The sequence below is a fragment of the Aythya marila genome, assembly GCF_965140915.1.
Source record: "Aythya marila genome assembly, chromosome: 8".
NCBI classification, from domain to species: domain Eukaryota; kingdom Metazoa; phylum Chordata; class Aves; order Anseriformes; family Anatidae; genus Aythya; species Aythya marila.
The window spans coordinates 4185727-4204891 of NC_139049.1; the positions used below are offsets into that span (position 1 = coordinate 4185727).

Genomic DNA, 19165 nt, shown 5'->3' on the forward strand with positions numbered 1-19165 from the left:
AGCTATCTCACAATACTGTAAAGTTTCTGTTACCTGCATGTATTTGATTTAAGGTGTCATTTTAACCCTTTTGAACAAAGCAGTTGTTACTGGTTTTTTGGTTGGTTGGTTGGTTGGTTTTTTTTTTTTTTTTTTTTTTTTTTTCCCTGACAGATTTTGTAAAGTATTATTTAACTTAAAGGCACAGATAGGAGCAGGCTCCAATGTGCATTTATAACTGGTTCTGTTACTAACAATGATTGTAGTAAGTAGGTATTTTTGTCCTTTTGAAAATCCTACCGGTAAGTTATGTGTGTGTGTCCAGGTATCTAGATTTCTGTGAAGAGAAGCCTGACATCCCTTGGAGTTGAATTCATCTGTCTTCCATTACAGTAAGATTCATTTTGCTTACAAATTTATAATATTCTTCTCTAAAAACAATCAAACAAAAAGAAACCAAGCAAATGAAAACAAACAGATGATTAGTGCTTCTATCTGTGCTTTATGCAAATAGCGTCAACAGTGTTATTATATGATAGTTTTGAGAAGTTAACTGGCTTTCAGATAAAGTATGTAGAGCTGAAGGTAGGATGTAAATGTCCTAATTGAGAGGATTGTTTCTGTACTGCGTAACAAAACATTGTATAATGTTATGCTGGAGCTAATTCTAACCCAGCATGCTTCATGGTATCAAAGACGGTACAAATGCTTTGGTTTAGTACTCCGTTTGCACAAATTTATGCCACATCATCTTCCTTCAGGTAAAGTTAATAATGTAGTTCTGTTATTTTGTAGGAACCACAGTCTGAGCATTCAAACACTACGCTCCGTAGTACGAACTGCTTTCTTTTCTCAGTTGTGTGGTGTAAATCTTAAAGAATTACTCAGAAATACAATGTTTGTTCCAGGTCTACCACAGAAGTCTGAATCTGGAGTAATGCCTTACTTTTCACATTGTTTTTTTTTTACCTTTCTGTTAATCATGAGAATTTTGCGGGTTTCTACAGGCTGCTCTGTACTTTCTGGGTGAGCCAAGCTATTCTGTTGGTACGATTTTGAGGATCTCCTGTCTTGGTCAGGCACTTTATGGAAGAATGCCTCTGTTTTGTGGCCTGAATTATCTCTGGGTGAATAAAAGGACGTTTTGCATAGATTAAAAATTTTGAAGGTGCATAAGGGTAGTGTGTTGTAGAAAAATCCTCTGGAAATCTGTCTTGCAGGGATTTTTCTCTTTTTGTGATGGATTAACGTTCACACTCCTCTGCTGCAATTGTCAGTAATCCAGCAGTGCTGGCACTAAGAGAGCACTATCTTCTGCTGGTGTCAGAGGCTACTGATGCAGGCTTTGGGAGTCCCCCATTTCCCAGCTTCTTTTTCTGACAAGGTCAAAGCATTTTCCTGCTAGACAGCGTAATTTCCTTTTGCTCAACTAAGAGTTACCAGGAATTATGCCAGAGAGAGATTTTTCAGATACAAAATTTTATTTTAAGATTCTTTACTTTCTTTTTTTAAGATCTCTTTCTAAAGTACTCTGAAATTCTCAGTGTTGCTCCAAACGTCGGTGTTGTCATGCTAACTCTTCTATCACAAATTCTGTAATTCGTGAAGGATTGTTTGAGTGCTTTTTCGTGGGACTGATTGATTTGTACATGTACAGCTTTCTTTGGTTTCTTTGGCATAAAGTAATCAGTTCGAGTCATGTCAGATTGTTATATGATTTTAGTTAAGATGCTAAAGCTAAAATTTAGGCTTCTTATCTGGGAGATCTTGCATTACTGTTGCCCTGCGACTAGCCAGGTTTCTGCAATGCCCACAACACTAAGTTCTGGTTGGAATTTCAACAAGAATTTTGCTTATCACAGGCAGCCAATAATGTGAGATTTACTCACATTATTTACTCACAGTGAGACACTACAGCACGCATTCCTGCTTATCCTAAAAACTCAAGTATATAAGAGCATATATGCGTTATTCATCACATTGTCCTTTCTCTTTTTTTCTGACTGGGCAATCTCAGAGTAGAGTTTTCAAAGAAGTTGTACCCTGGATTTCTGTCATGTATTTCATGGAACTGCAAGTGTCCTTAACACTGGACCTGGCAGATAGGAGGGTGCTAAGTAAGAAAAGAATTCTTGTTCTGTTGATTGAGATGGAGCGTAATCCTGGCATAAATCTTCTCACTAAACATTTATCCATGTGCTCTCGGTAGAGTTGGCTGGAACAGCCTGAATTTACCTGTTTGTGTGATTCAGCCCTTGTGAAGAGGTTGCAATCTGTGCAGCTGAGACAAATTAACCTACATTTTCCAAGGTTTTAAGCAGCCTTCAGTGCAAAATCAGCCAGGCTGGCTTCGCTTGCCTGAGAAGGACGAAGCACGATTTCAGTATCCTCACTGGTAAGATGTCAACATGGGTATAAATGCGTGTGGTCATCTAATACAATACTTTTTGTGATGCAAATAGCCAGCTGTTTGGAGTGGAACTGAAATTGCCCAGACATTTTACACAACCTCTGACAAATAATTTGTTGGGTGTCACGTCTTTGAGTTGGAGCCCTCTCAGTTGGTTTACCAATAACCTAAACATGAAAGCTGGTACGTCTGACTACTGAAACCCTGAGTCATTCTATCCTTTAATTAAAGCACGTTCTTTTAATATGTTCCTCTTGCTTAAAATTATATGAGAATGATTTCCTAGAGGAAAATGCCTAATGAATGCACTTTTATTTAGTATTTTCTATAGATTAGCTAAATAAGGGGGAAAGCTTGAAATATCTAGGGTATGTCAGGCAGTTGCAGGGGATACATATGTCAACCTCAAGCATGATTTATCTTGCATGCCTTTTCTGACAGTTGTAATTTAACGGCTGTATTTTCCTCCGGGCTCTCAGGAGGCTAAACATCTTTTCAAGTTTCTAGCTTTGTGGTGGAAGAGTCAATGTCTGTTTGGCAGTGTAATTTATCTGAGTCATTCGGGGAGAGGCGTGGAGCAATTGAAGCATGACGATTAGCATAAATAAGGACTCTCCTCCTGAGGGTAGTGTTACGCTCACCGTGTTTCAGAGGAAAGCAGGCTCCCCATAACAACTGCTGCTGCTAATTGAATTGTGTGATGCTATGAACTGAAAGACCTAATGTATTAAGCTCCGGCCTATTGTGATATTCTTTTGCATTTCAATTTGAGGTGGAGTTAACAGAGCAAGGAAGGAAGAGGAACATTTCTGCAGTAAGAGCAGCTGTGGGTTATCAGGAATCACCCTTTTGGGTTCGCTGAGGTGGGTTTCTTTGAAGAAGGAATTATAAAACCTAAACCCACAACTTCTTTTGTAGCTTCTATATAATGACCCTGGTACCACTGTTAATAAATAAATAAATAGAACTTTTCTTCCTATTATTAAACACCTTCTGACTCCTGTGTTTTGTTTGTTTGTTTTGCCTTTTTTTTCCTTCTTTTTCCTTTTTTTTTTTCCTTAACATGGAAGCACCACTCCATGGGGGCGTTTGGGGTGGCGAGTGCCCGGAGCCACGTCCCCCATCCGCCGGGACAGCCCGAGCCCCGCCGCTGCCGTCGGAGGGCGGCCGGGCCCGAGGCTGCCCAAGGGCGAGGAGGAACCCGGGGCCCGGCCGAGGGGGCGGGCAGGAGGCGGCGGGGCCGGGCCGGGCTCCCGGCGGCGGGCAGGGAGGAGCTGGGAGGGGACGGTCGGAAACCGGGGGGGGGGAGCGGCCGCGGCGGCGGCGTTAAAACCGCCCGGCCCCGGGCACGGCCGCCGGAGTCGCTCGGCGGCAGCGCAAGATGCGGGGGGCGGAGGCGGGCGGCTGAGCACGGTGAGAGGGGGTCGGGGGGCGGCCGGGGGGCTGTGGCCGGGGGCTGGCGGCCTCGCAGCTCCGCTCGGCTGCTGGGGCGGCTCCTGCGGGCAGCCCGGCCGGGTCCTGCAGCTCGCAGCGCCGATGGTTGCCAGCGCCAGGTACCGGCTGCCTCGGCTTTGTTGCAGGCGCAGGGAAGGGGCTTGCTGTGCGACTCACTCGGGTCTCCTTCTTCTTCTTCTAAACTTAATACCGCGTGCTCTAACTTTTATTTATCGGGGGCGCCTTTCCTCTGTACAGCTTTGAGATGCTCTCTCCCACAGCAGTGAATTGCCTGCACCGCTCCTTGGGATGGCATCGGTGTATTGCTACCGGCCCCCTCCCAAACGCATCCAGGCTCTAGTGAAGGAGGAGAGTGCAGGTCTGTCACGCACTTTCTGTGCAGGCTTCTGTGCATTTGCAGTTAAACCAAATGAAGCCTGATTCATTCGCTCAATCTCTGCCGTTGTGTCTGTGGCGTGTTTCCCACGGAAGAGATCCAGGTGCTTACTGCTGGGAGCTCTGACGGCGTTCCCACTTAAAGAAGTGCAATGAGCCAGCCCCTGCCGACCCCAGCTCTACCTGTGCAGCCCTGCATGACAGAACTGCGTTTTGTCCCACTGGCTTTAGCTGTTTTACATGCCTGACCACCTCTTAAGTGCATTTTAACAGACGAGTAAAACTTATTTCAGTGTGACTGCATTTGCAACTGGTGCACAATTCAATCAGCAGATTATCCCGAACCAATTCAAGCTTGTTGCATTGTTTCCTTTACCTTTTTTTAACTCCGGGCTTTGTCTGTGCCTCCTGTTCTCAGGGCTGCAGTTTCTGGGTGCGTGCAGGAGCAGCGAGCTGCGGGCAGCCCCGGGGTTCTGCTCGGCGTCTCGGTCCGGCGGCCGCGGGGAAGCGGCGCCCAGCCTGGCACCATGAGCTCCGGCACCAGCGCCCCCGTGAAGGTGGTCAGCAGCCTCGCCAACACTGATGTCAACTATGTCATCAAAGAGCACTATAATTACACGGGAAAGCTAAATGAGAATGCGGACAGTGGAATAAAAGTGACGTCGGTGGTTTTTATCATCATTTGCTGCTTTATAATCTTAGAGAACATTTTTGTCTTGCTCACCATCTGGAAAACCAAGAAATTTCACAGACCAATGTACTACTTCATTGGGAACTTGGCTCTTTCAGACTTGCTGGCTGGTGTGGCTTACACTGCCAACCTCCTGCTCTCTGGACACAAAACCTACAGCCTCACCCCCTCCCAGTGGTTTGTAAGAGAAGGCAGCATGTTTGTTGCCTTGTCTGCTTCTGTGTTCAGTTTGTTGGCCATTGCCATCGAGAGATACATCACCATGTTGAAGATGAAGCTCCACAATGGCAGCAACAGCTTCCGCTCCTTCTTGCTGATCAGTGCTTGCTGGGTTATCTCTGTGATACTCGGGGGACTCCCGATTATGGGATGGAACTGCATCGACCTCCTGTCCAACTGCTCCACCGTGCTGCCTCTCTACCACAAGCACTATATTCTCTTTTGCACCACAGTTTTCACTGGCCTTTTGCTATCTATTGTCGTCCTCTATTGCAGGATCTACTCCATGGTGAGGACTAGGAGCCGTAGGCTGACATTTCGCAAAAACATTACCAAAGCTACTAGGAGCTCAGAAAAGTCACTGGCGTTGCTCAAGACAGTGATCATAGTTCTGAGTGCCTTCATTGCCTGCTGGGCTCCCTTGTTCATCCTGCTTTTACTGGATGTGGGCTGTAAAGTGAAGACCTGCCCAATCCTATATAAAGCAGAGTATTTCTTAGTACTGGCTGTGCTCAACTCAGCCACGAACCCTATCATCTATACGTTAACAAACAAAGAAATGCGGAGGGCTTTCATCAAGATCCTGTGCTGCTGCAAATGTCCCCCGGCAGATTCGGGGACCAAATTCAAGAGGCCAATCATCGGAGGGATGGAGTTCAGCAGGAGTAAGTCTGACAACTCCTCCCACCCACAGAAGGAGGAAGGCGACCATCCTGAAACCATCATGTCTTCAGGCAATGTTACCTCATCTTCTTAGGAGTAACCGTGGAGGTGTATTCCAGAGCCTTCCTCTGAAATGGGGGAGCTGAGGCGCCTCCTGCTCACCGCGTCAGCGCTGGGCCAAGTGAGCGAGTAGCATTAGTTCTAATGAGGCAAACGGTGCACTTGCGAGGCTGGAGTTCAAGAAATGGGACAGACTGTTCTGGCTTGAAAATCTTTTTCCCTGGAGCATGTTTTGTCTTTGCACTGAGGCAGCTCAGGATTGTCAGGCGCATTCATATCCTGAAATCTCCTTAGTAACTCTGAAAGACTGATGCCTTGGTGAAATGATGCCTGGTGTGTGTGAGAGAAAGAGAGTGGGGGAGGAGAAAGGAGAGGGAGAATGAACCTTTTTTTTTTTTTTTTTTTTTTTCCCTGTGAGAAGAATGTGAAGTTATTTTTCCTTTACTTGCAGCAAACCACTGACACAAAGGTCTTTCTGTACTGAGTTTAGCAGTGGCTCTGGTATAGTTGGTCAGAAGTGTTTGTTTAACATATAACAAGGGAAGAGATCACACAAATATAATTTAGAGCACGTACAACCATAATTTGGCATCACTTTCCAGAGTTCTTAGAAAAGTAGCAAGGTTTTATGTGCAGAGTCCAAAGCTGTTGGGGTTTTATTTAGCGAGATCATAGCTGTGAATTTCTGTTGTTGGTCCGTGTTACATTTGAAGACCAAGAGCCAGGCAGACTTGGCAGTTGTGTCCACCTATGGGATTCTGTTGACTGCGTCAGTTTTTGTGGAGTAGCTCAGAGCAGCATTTGGCTCCCTATGTTGTTTGCCATGTTGTTATTAGCATTAAACAAACTGCGTTATCATGATAAATGCGTGGTAGAACTAAAGGTCATTTCTGTTTAAGGTGACTGAGAGTAAATCTAACAGTTTAAGATACTATTGACAACAGCAGCATTTTTGCCGAAGTAAAAAGAGCTGAAAACTGAAGGGGAAGGTCAGTGTCAGGTGCACAGTATTTCCAAAGGTCAAGATTGGTCAGAAAAACTAAAAAGTGGGTTTCAGAAGAATACAAGGAGAGTTGAAGCAAAATGGCTATAGATAAATGCACTTCCATAACAAAATGCAATACATTTTGGCACATTGTATTCATGTTTATAATTTCAGCAAAGATGTCTGTATTTTATCAGTTCGTGGAAGAAGTACCTATCATTAAATTGAATGTATTTGTTTTACAGCGTCATTTTTACTCCTCTGTTTTTCTAACCTGTGCTAATGGGGTTGAATGTGTACAATGTAAATAAGTTAATATGTTGCAGGAGTCTTCATGCACCTAGAGTATTACTGTAACAGAAGTGGTATATCTGGGATAGCTGAGAGCAATTGACTGATTTACAGTTATTGGCAACTCCTAGAAGTGGTATTTTGTAAAGAAAATTTATTGCCTTTGTAGTAAAATTTCCAGTGCAATTAAACTGATTTTTTTTTTTTTTCTGGTTTAAAAAATAGTATTTAAAATGTTCCTGACTTTTATTGTTCAATTTGCACATAGCTTTATTGACTTCTAAACATTAATAAACTGATTTTTTTTTTAAAGATTCTGTTATCACAGTACTGGTACTTTTGTACTGTTGTGGGAGTTTTGTGCTGGGTGTGGTTTTGTTGATAGAAGTTGTTGACAGAAATGAAAGAATTCCTTGATTTTGGCACTGGGATTAAGCCGGTTTTGTGGGGTCTTTGATCCATGAAGACATAGGATGCCACTTACAATATCATGTAAAATCCAAAATGAATGCTAGACTCTGACTTTTCCTCAGCAGATGCTGAACTGCCATTAAAATAATCTCTACACTAGCATTACCGCAAGCAGTTTTCCTCCAACAAGTAGTGAAGCACAAACAGAACAAAAAAAGGCGCCTAACAGTGCTGCCATGACTGCCTAGAGTAAATGAAATAATTAGTTTATATCGCTAACAGCATTCATAAGTTTAATTTTTAGCTCACTGCAAGTATCAGGAGGTTTTTGAAATGCAGACCTGTGCTCTCAGCTGCACAGCTGTAGCCCCGTTGGGTGCGGCAGCACGGACTGGCTGGGTAGCTGTACAGATACGGTATTATTTCTTCCAAAGTTTCAACTTCCATTTCCTCTCTTGCTGCCATTCCCTCTCGGTCTTACTTTTAAGTTTCACGGAGCTTGTACAGGATGCAGTTGGAGTGTGAAGATAAACCTCACCTTCTCGTAGCATATGTCATCGCTGTGCAAGGTTTACTGTGGGAAACTGGAGCCTGCTCGGTGAGGAAGGCTTTGGGTCGCAACCTCACTTCCTGAAGGAAATTCCAAAAATGCCCTGAAGACAAAAGAGTGGAAACAGGCTGGAATTTCTCTCCATCTGTCTGCCTGTACGGAAGGAATGATTTCATGTGTGCTCACTTCCTAGGCTTTTAATTAGTGACCTGAGCAGAGCTGGAAAAAATGTCAAATCTGTGTTTGTGCAAAAGATAAAGTCCCTCTTGGCTCAGGCCTTCATTTGGGCAATGATGGCTTACGCGCGGTGCTGGCAGCCATGAGGGAAAGCACTGCTTTATCCCAGGGATAAAGTCACGTCTGTGCAGAGCACCAGAAGCATATGAACCTTGAAAGTCCAAGTTGAGGCCTCAACGTGCTGCTGGTGAGTAAATACAGGCAATATTCAAGGGACGTGACTTATGGGTTAGGTTCAAGTCCTCGCCTGGACTGGTAGGCACGTTGTCACCCAGGGGAGAGGGGTCCTCCCGCTCCGGAAGCCTTAAGGGCATTTGTGGCATTTGTCCCCGCTGGGCCTGAGATCCTGTGACGAGGGACGGGCGATGTCGCAGCACGGCTGTGCCACAGGCCCCCAGTGACTGCCAGCAGCCTCTGGGAGCTGATGGCTACAGGTGAGTCACTTCCCTTCGCTCTGCCTTTGTTCCTGTATCCCTCTCTTATCTGTCTTGTCTAATTGCACTGCTGGCCTTTGGGGGAAATGACTGCTTTCCCCCGTAAAAGCAACTGTGTGGTGGGAGCCCAAGTTTGGTAGGGAGCTCAAAGCACTACGCAATTCACACAACGAGAGGCATGCAAGCAGCAGAGCGTGGCTCTGAGCCATGGGAAGCATTTCCTACGCTCCCGATCGAGACAACTGAAAGCTATTTCCTCCATAGACTGGCTACATCTACGCATGTAGAAAAAAATCACACTGGGACTAATAACTGTAATAAAATAATAGCAATAATAAAAGTTAGGGTTCCTGCTGGAAAAAAAAAGGCCATTTGTACCTCTCTTCACTTCCTATGGGAGAAGGCTGCGGCTCCTCAGCCACGCACATCCATGACATAAATCAGCAGTTGGGCCAGGCGTGTTGCACTCAGTTCTGCAGCCTGTAATGCAGAAAGCACCCTCCCCAGACCCCAGAGTGCCTTCCACAGGCACTGAAAGGGCATGTGGCTTTGTCCTTTTGCTGGCCATGTGACAACCTGGCTGAAAACATGCTTTGAGAACTGAAAAGGAAAAAAAAAAAAAAAGGAAAACTAAACTTATACCAAGTCCCTCAGTGAAATAAAATAGCCTGAATTCTCGGGAGTAACCTGGCCCTTTCATTTATATTCTTGTTCCTAGCTCTTCTTCCACCACAAAGAATAAAAGCAGGGATAGAAGATGATCATAAGCTCCGTCTGTTGCTCCCGGGGCAACTCCCTAGTTCCCTACGCCCGTGTAGGACCCAGGTGTAGCGCTGGGTCTATTGGGCAATGGAGGGGCTGCAGCCAGAACGCCCTGCGGCCACGGCAGGAGGAGCACAGCTTGGGCTTGCTGGGCACTGCAGGCAGTCAGGACCACGACCAGGGGACATAAAAAAACATAAAAATACTGCTATCCATCCTTCTCTTATTCGTTCAACTAAGAACGACAAGGACTGCCCAACTGCGACGTTTCCTGATTCCTAATTTGGCCTGGAAGATCTTAATGCTGATTGCATTTTGTGTACAAAAGGTCAGATTGACAAAGCATCAAAAATTTGGGTATGTAGAACAGAACTACAAAACCTTCTCAGCTCTGACATGCTGGAAATTCCCCAAGGACAGTTTTTTTTTTTTTTTTTTTTCATTTACGGGGTTTTGAAATTCCCCAGGAAAATATTTACTGCCTTTTAATAATTCTCCTTATTATTTTTCTTGGAAAAGGAAATGAATCCAACTACAACTGAACCTTCAAGATATAAGAAACGAGCAAAGTCCATCTAAATTCAGTTCCTGTCATCTGCTTTCATAATCATTTCTAATCCCATCTTTGCATTCACAGATGGGGAGAGTTTGTTCATTTTCTGTGGTGTAATTTATTCTCATAGAATATTATTTCTCTTTATGCAATCTGCAAGAATTGCATAGGGTCAGGACATTTCCCTCTAATTATTACTCTACCTGAGTAATATTTAATTGTTACTCTTCGCCTAGGATTTTTTAAAGTTCTATTTCTATAACAATTAACAGTAATTAAATTCACCTTGTACACAGGAGGTAGATGTAAGAACTTGTGATGCAGCTAACTTGTTCCAGTACAAGTTTTATGCTGAAATAAAAAGTGTCTAGAGAGACCTGAAACTCAATCAACTCAATCAAAGATAAATCAAGCTACTAACAAAAATAATGTGTTTTGGGAGGGAATTTGGGAACATAATCAATGTAGGCTTACGTGAACGACTAAAGAAAATTACTATATTAAGGACCTGCTCCCAAACAGGAAGAGAGGGGCACATTCCTTGTGTGTCCAGTAATCACCCACAAATCCTGAGAGATGTTGTGCCAGAGCAACATTCTCAAAATAAAACCCACCAAGCAAAGCTCTGCTAAGCCAGATCTCTTACCCTACCAAAAAATCTCCTCCCTGAGTTAAACTGGAACTATTTTGTTGCCCTCAGAGCCATCCCCACTACCTTCACAGCACAAAAAGGCAGGAAATCACATCAGCCACACCCAGGAATTCTCTGGGCATGGAAAAGTCCTAATAAAGCATAGCCAACAAAGCTCTGTCAACCCTCTGTGAACCTCTGCAACCAAGCCTGATTTAGCAGTAGCATAATGGAAACCTGACACAAAGGCTTTTTTTTTTTTTTTCTTTCTTTTTTTTTTTTTTTTTTTCCCTGCGCTTAAATGAATGATCACTTGGAGAAGATCCATCTTTAAATTCATTGTACAGTAACTATACAACAGCATGGCTCATTGGCGAAACGTGACCAAAGCCAGATTAAATATTTACATGTGTACGTAGCTTTTGCAATGCCTATTCATAATTACTCTTCTCAGCTACAAGCAGGCTCAAAATTCAGACTGCACTTTTTTTTATAACTAATGAACATATGGAAACCACAGGCTGGGGGGAAATCACTGAGTAAATACTGAGCTAAAATTATCTTCTAGGCTCCGTGGAATCACCCATGAAAACAATCACTACCTAGCAAAAGTCTTTGGTTTGAATCAGTGCTGACAGCTGAAACTTTCAGGTGGCGGTCTGAGCTATCTGCTAAAAGCTTTTTTGCTCTCTTCAGCATACATATGCTCTGCATAAGCCCAGACTTCTTGACTTGGCAGGACACTGGCATAAATCACTGGAATACGGCCTCATGCAAGTACGCCTCAATACTGAGCACCTACAGTTGTATAACGTGAAGGTGGGGATGTGAATTTATATAAGCAATGAAAACAGAATTTATATGGTTATGGAGAAAGTGCAATAACAATTTTCACATGATGTGAAAACTAGATTTGGCACAACTGTGGTTCAGAGTGCACAAGAACAGGTTTCAGAGACAGTTTGGGATTGGTGAGGAATTAGACTATAGTATCTGATATTCTTCACCTGAAATGAAGGGAAAGAATCCTCTGTGATAATTAAGGCACAAAGTCAAGGGTTTGCAGCTGTGAAGTGTATCCTTAGAACTGCAGCTCTTTCCTGAGCAGCTCTAGGCAAGGTCTTGTGAATTCTCACCTTCCTGCAAAGGTATATAATGTATATATATATATTATATATACATATGTGTATATATATATGCAAGGTTGTTTGCAGCTGATTATTTTGTATTTTGTGGTACTATTTGAAGGATTGCTTTCTATGGCATTCTGAATATGGGGGATGGTCTGCCAGGTCATTTATTGCCCAGCTACTTGCAATATCTCCTTGTGCTTTCATACCTGGATGCTGCTGTATCACAGCTAGCATATGATGGGAAAATCAAACAGAAAAAGGTTTTTTAGCAGTACAGAAAACTCTATCCTCATAGTTGGAAGAATGACTGAGATCTTGGCTGAAAAATGCATCCTTGAAAGGAGCTGTTATGGAAAAACAGCTCACCAAAAGTCTATCTTATTATCTTTCTTCCTTTCAGTGAAGACACAACTACGGTCTAACGTTTTCTTCTAATCTGGTGGCCACTCAGATGCCTGTTGCATGAGGAATAAACTTGAGCTATTTCCCAAACACCAGTCCCTTGTAGCTGTTTTTATATCCATTGCAACTCCCACTTTTACTGCTGGTTTAAGCGTGAGATAAGAAATTGCTTGTAGCTGGCGTGTACAGGGTTATCCGATCACACCTTTTGAGCAAATCCTTTATGCTGGCATAGAGATATCACTTCAAAGCTGCCTACAACTCCATTTCAAAAAGAGTTCTCTCTCTCTCTCTTTTATTTTTCCCCTTGTCTTAGAAATTCAATACATTTTGCATCTTACTCTATTACTGTATTTATTTTTTTCCTAGTCTTTTTACATATTGCAAGTGTTGCTTGAGAAAATCTTTACCTTTCATCTCAGTTTGACCATTTCTCATGGAAAAGTGGTCATATTTTACTTTTCTAATAAATAATATAGGTGGGAGGGAGAGGAATTGGTCCATACAATGGAGATGGTGAAGGAACGCCAAATCTTTTAACTCGAAATGGTTCATCAGTGCAAGTGGCTGGGGTCAGAACTCTTTAACGGCAGCGTGAAGTTCTGCTTTTCACTAAACTTGCTGAAAACTGCAAAGGCATTAAAGAGGGCTCAGAGGACAACAAAGCAAGGCGGTTTAATAGGATGAACGACTATAAAAGGCTCAGTGAGCAAAGCCTTTTCCCACCAGAGAGGAGAGCCGGGAAACACAATACTCAGCCTACCAGCTACGCTATGGAAGTGTGCTGGATGATGCAGAGAGAAAGAAAACCATTTAATGCTCAAGACAAAGAGCGGATTCTGCCTGCAGAAGCCAGAACCAGTTAAAACACGTATTTCAGATTAGGATTTAGCCACACTTTGATGCTTGATGCCTCGGTGCACCGTGGTGGGCCGGGAGCTCTTCCTTCCCCACAGCACCCGCCTCAGCCCTCCCACACAGGACCTTTGCTGACCGATGCCCCTCCAGCCCCCCTTTTCCTCAGTGCTGTTCCTGCTCCCCTTGGTTTTCCTGCCCACCCCCCTGCCCCAGCTCTTCCTGCGCTTTGCCCTTCACCTCTGCCTGCTGTGGGTTCCCCGGGTGGTGCAGACGGCAGTGGCTGTGGGGCCCCGTGGCGGTGGCACTACTCATGGCGCGGCCTCACTGTGGGCCTGGGGACCCTGGACCAGGGCGGCAGGTGGTGGGGAGAGAGACTCAAAAACCACTGTAGCAGAATAAAGGAACAAGACAAACCCAAAAAAAACCAACGCTTGTATCTGTAAAAAGTGTGCGCTGTAATGGGGAGGTGAGGTTTAAACCCGAAGTGAGGAGTGGTTTTGGCACCCGCCAGCGAGTGCCTGGCCGCCCCCCTGCAGCAAGCAGCCGGCGCTCGCAGCTCTCAAAAGGTCAAAGGGGCCCCTGAGAAACTGCCACAGCTCCAGTGCTTGTGGGGTTCACGGGTGCTGAGCCTGAGACTTCAAGGTGAGAACTCGAGCACAGCAGCTGCAAAGTAGGCCAGGCCTTGAAAGTGGTGGTGTTTTCGTGGGAGCACTGTAGCGGTCTCATGTGCAGCCTGCGGGTCTTCTTGGCCGCAGCACGAAATGGCTCCCTGCCAGCCTGAGGGAGTGGGGCTGCACGGGCCTCCCCTACAGCTCTTTGCTCTCTCTGCCTGGCACTTTACGTTCTCAGTGAAAACAGGCACCCTGTGTAAACTTGGGGCAGTGTAAAAGCAACCAGAAGCATCTTAGGCAGAAGTGTGTCCCAGGTCTTGAACTGTTTATGAAAGGATTTTTGGCTGAAGTCTCGATTGTTTTTTTCATCGCTCAGCTGAGGCACCACTGACCTTGCAGCTGGCTGCATGCGGTTGAGGGCCAGCCAGAGGAAGGCCCCACACCACACACCTCAGCCGGAGCGAGGAGGGAGCAGAAAGGCCTGTGGTGGTCTGTGGGACAGCCGTGGCCACCTGCCTGCCTCAGGTAGTGGGAGCGGAGCAGGTAGGGCCAACCCCAGCCTGGGAGCTGGGTGAAGCAGGGCCGTGCCCCTTGGCAGTGGTGCCTGAGAGGAAAGTGAACTAGGTCCGGCTTGATTTTCTCCTCAGGGAATACAGGGGTGCAGTGTTTGTGGAAGGATGGCATAGACCTGCAGTAGCTGTGCCACGTCTACGTGCATCCCAGTATAACAATAATAACAATAATGATGATAATAGTACTACTAGTAATGATGTGTACGAAACAAGTGATGCACAATGCAATTGCTCACCACCCACTGACTGATGCCCAGCCTAACCCTGAGCAGCCTCCCCCCCCCCCCCCCCCCAGCTAGCCACCCCTGTATATTGTTCAGCATGACGCCATATGGTATGGAATACCCCTGTGGCCAGTTTGGGTCAGCTGTCCTGGGTCTGTCCCCTCCCTTGCTGCACCCCCAACCTGCCTGCTGGCAGGACACAGTGAGAAACTGAAACGTCCTTGGCTTGGTGTAAGCACTGCTCTGCAGCAATTAAAACATCAGCATGTTATCAGCACTCTTCTCATCCTAAGCCAAAACATAGCACCCTACCAGCTACTAGGAAGAAAATTAACTCTGTCCTAACTGAAACCAGGACAGCATGCACATCAGTGTGTGTTGCTGCAAGATGGTTCCCTTCCTGAAGTACAGTGAGAGTATGATGCTATGGGACATTAAAGCCCAAGCTAACAAAGTTTTGGTAGCTGTAGTTAAACTACAATATCTACTGGGTAGAAGTGCTAAAAATGTAGTGCAGAATGTTGAAAGCAATTGCAAATTGTGAAAATGCTTATTTCAGTCTTGCCTTTACTTTAGTCCTCTGAGCCTATCTGAATTACTTTGTTATCCACCTGAGGGCAGCCTTTTGAGAACAGGTTAGTAGAGACAAGGCACTGAACAGGTCTGTATCACCCAAGCGTGACACCTTGGCAATTATGATATACATTGATGCTTAGTCAGAGGACCGATCTTTTTCACACAGGTTATCAAGCAGCCTTCACACCCTTCTCTACTGATTTTGTGTGTGTCTATGTAAACACTTTATTGATAAAATAACCAGGGTTTTATTAGTCCTTCCGAAGAAGCTTCCTTGTGCTTTGCTCATTTCATCAAACCATTCATCTATAGCGGGGTGCAAACAAACAAATCTGTCCAGGTGCATTAAAGAAGGTGTAAGTATTCCTAACATTATGCTTTTCATCCCATTTGACTCTGCCCATGCCCAGAATGAGATTGATGTGGCTCTGAACCACACTTCAGAGCAAAGTGGGACAAATAGCAAAGCATTTTTAACTGTATTTGAAAGCATTTTCATATATGTCACTTGCAGCCTTAGCCTTGTGTGTGGCCTCTACTCTTTTTCTGTTATGGGAAATCAACCTAATAAAACTTCTCCTTCCCTTCTGAATGAATGTCATTGTTATAATACAATGAGTCAGAAAAGAAACAATATTAACCACAAAATAATGGCAGTCTAACCACCAGCATGAGTTCTCCCCCCATCCATCAATCAACTGCAATGCCCTTAACTGCATTTCCTTATTGTAATCAAAATCTGGCAAAAATTTAATGAAACTGAAAGTGGAGGGGTTCCCACAAATCAGAAGTAGGATTTTTATTGATACAATTGCATGCATGAAATTTCCTGTTCAGAGTCAGCAAAATGAAAAAGCTTGTTTCCTGTAAGCATCATCTGTATAAATCAAGCAGCTCCATATCTGCTTGGGTTTGGGAAATGGAATAACGAGGGCTTTAACTTGTTCAGAGTTTTGATAACCAAATGAATTAAGTCGATGACATTTTATGTCTGACACATTCTCTGCATTGTATTTAAAAAGCTTGCAGAACATGTAGATTCATGTAACACTGTAATCCCTACACTTTGTGTGGTAGGATTGGAAAGGATGTCAAAATACTAACTCCTTATATGAAGTCAGAAACAAACCTGGCTAATGTTTCTGCTCATTTTTGCTCCAAGGTAGCTGGCTGCTGAACTTGCCTTTTGTTCTATGACTGTGAGCCTCTCTGGCACGTGGCATGCTGGCCTGGAAATGCTTTAATTAAATTGTCAGAAATACTCTGCTGTTAGCCGTGCTGTTAGACTTGGGATTTGAGATGAAGGTGGAGGTCTGAGTGGGCTACAACAAGCCCTGCAGTTTGAATAGAGTTTTGGTCTAACAGATAGGCACAAACATAATCCATGAGGGATTTCCATAAGCAGATTTCCCACGTTGTTCAGGCACACTCATGCAGGTTGTACGTTGCTCCTGTGTGCATTACAAAAAAGGATCTGGCCTGTTTGACTAGTTGTGGCTGAGGTATAGCTGTTTCTATTGTTGATGATACACGACAGGAGAATGTAAACACTGTCAGTCATTTGCCTTTGACTCCTTGTTCTGAGTGGCTGTGTGTGCATTTATTTGCGTTTGAGTTAAATGAAGGTGACCTGGAGAGTGATTTAGGAAAAAGGCTTGGACTTGCATCTACTTGATCCTGGCCATCTTTAAAACTTTGCCACAATGTACTGTGCATTTTTTAGAGTTCACAAGGGTGAAGTTTGTAAAAATAAATGAGATGAAAAGCTAAAGGGGACCAGAAGTACAGGCTGCCTTTCTTGTTTCCAGTTTTAGTTACACATGTTTCTGGAGGTTTGTTCGATTTTAATTTACCTTTCACGTGGAAGGTATGTCAAGCCCAGACACAACTCTTCTGTCTGTGCTTTGACCTGGTCATCTGAGCCTGAAAACTGTATAGCTGTGTAACTGCAAGGCAGCTTAAGCTAATGCACCATCTTTTTCGTGACTTACTAGTTTTAACAGTGCTAATGTGGCTAGCTGGTGTCAGCCCCAGATACTCTCATTTATCTGCCCCCAGGCATGCAGATGTACCCGGAGCTGTTTTGATTGCAGAGACATTACTACAGATCCGTTTGTGGTTGCTGTCTGTATTTCAAAAGAGAGTTTTTATACGTAAAGTGCTGGGGAAGCTGAAATTACACTGTTTACTTGTCTTCTCTGACAGAGGGATAAGACGACTTGTCCTCTGAAAGAGGGAGAAGACGACTTGTCTTCTGTCTTTATTTTTTTTTTTCTTATTCTATGTGTTTTTGTTTTGTTTTGTTTTGTTTTGTTTTTAAGCAGGAATCATTCCCCTTTACTGCTTGTTCAGTGCTCTGTCACAAAGTCCTGATGGTCAGTCTTTGAAAGGCACATTGGCTTTGTTGTTATACAACAGTTAATTAGCAGTGGGACTGCGAACGGAAAGCATCTTAAAGCAGAAAGGACACCGTGAGAGTTGTATGGGACAATTCTCATTTAAGGCAGATCCTGGGCTCAGATTAAATTTGTTTCTGGAACAAGTTGTTGGAGATTCTACCAAAGTTAAAAATTCCTGTACCAGACCTGCACCTGACCCTCCCAGTGGTCACTAACGTATGGGTGCTAGCTCTGGGTCAGACCTCGAACCCTTGCTTCTTGATGGAAGATTTACCATCAGTTTGCATGGGAGTGGTGTTGGAACTGTAGTTAAAAATGAATAATTGTTTCACTTAATTTTTTCCTGTGCTGCTCCTTGCATGCTGGCTCAGTCGTTGCTCCCAGCATGAAAGGGAAATCCTGCAAAGTTGATCACACCTGTAAGTAAGTTTCAGAATGACAGTATAAGACGTTTAAAAAGCTAAACCTCAGCCCCACCCAACCAGGCACAGTTGAGTGTTTATGTTAAGTACACCCAGAAAGTCTGCATCAGCAGAAAATAAAGTATTCTTTTCACTCATTTTTGAGGATCCAGAATAATGCAAAATTAGTGAATGGCAGTTGTGTGTTTATTTCTCTCCATGAAGTGGAGATCATGTCATAGTCATAGAAGTATTTTGTGAAATAACATTTGCCCCAATTACGTTACATAACATGCACTAGAAATTATGTGCTTCTTTTCTCTGAAAGTACTTGTACCTAGCAATTAAATCCTCAGCTAGCCTAGTCTCTGCTACCTCAGTTAACTTTCACAAAATCATAACCAGAATAATTGGGAAATCATGGATTGGGGGGGGGGGGGGGGGGGAGGGGGGGCAAGGGTGTTGCTGGGGAGCTGAACATTATGGCAGATTAAAACATTAAAACATAGAGTTGCTTGTTGGTGAGTGCTGGTGCTCGGAACTCACATTTTGCAGAAAATAAAATGCTTAACCTAACAACAGTTTAGGAGGTGGAAAAATTGAAGGTTTTCCTCTGGGTCAAGGGCATCTGCACCCTCTTTCTCTGGTAGATGGAATTTCTCTCTCTTGAATCTTCACACATGAAGTGCATGATGGGAATATGCACTTATATTTAATAGCCTAAAACCAGTAGAAGTGTCAGTGTTCTAGCTGATTTAAATTAGTCAATATGGATTATATTTTAATAAGCAAGTAGCAGTGTGGTGAGGACATCATCTTTCATACCTGTCTGGGTAGACTCTACTGAGCCTATTTTTCACGTGTTTTTTCCATGTTTTTCTGCAGATGTGCTTGGACATGGCTGTACTAAGACATCTGAAATTATTTGTTTGCCTCTATAGGTGGCTGTGTGGATCGTGGAAGTTCTCAGAGAAGCATGTTTTCCATAATAATGCATTTTAGTTTTTTTAATCTCAAAGAATGTGCAAGCATGTGGTTGAAACTAAGATTTTAGTGAAGATGAACCACTTTTGTATCTGTTGAATTTTTATTCATTCTTAAACATAGCTGATTTCTGGAACTTCAATACTATTTCTTTTTTTTTCAGTTAATTTTGAAAACCACCTAGCTCTTCCTTTCTTAATTCTGCCGGGTGTGGAAAGAGAAAGGGCAAAAGTGCATTAAAATGAGGGTTCTCGTGGGGCTGTATCATGACTGCAAATTGGGGAACATTGCTATATGTT

General features: G+C 43.9%; 1 protein-coding gene and 1 long non-coding RNA gene across 2 annotated transcripts in view; both read left to right on the plus strand.

The window, feature by feature from the left end:
• Positions 1 to 3705: 3705 nt before the first annotated feature.
• S1PR1 (sphingosine-1-phosphate receptor 1) lies at positions 3706 to 7439 on the plus strand. Its single transcript, XM_082765545.1, has 2 exons — positions 3706 to 3802; positions 4638 to 7439. Exon 2 carries the CDS (start codon positions 4747 to 4749, stop codon positions 5884 to 5886), a length of 1140 nt encoding a protein of 379 aa, XP_082621671.1. The 5' UTR covers positions 3706 to 3802; positions 4638 to 4746; the 3' UTR covers positions 5887 to 7439.
• Positions 7440 to 8738: 1299 nt separating this feature from the next.
• LOC309880529 overlaps positions 8739 to 19165 on the plus strand; it is a 191930-nt gene continuing 181503 nt past the window's right edge. Inside the window, exon 1 of the long non-coding RNA XR_014317988.1 lies at positions 8739 to 8760. This is a non-coding gene — a long non-coding RNA (uncharacterized lncRNA). The remainder of the gene's footprint in view (positions 8761 to 19165) is intronic.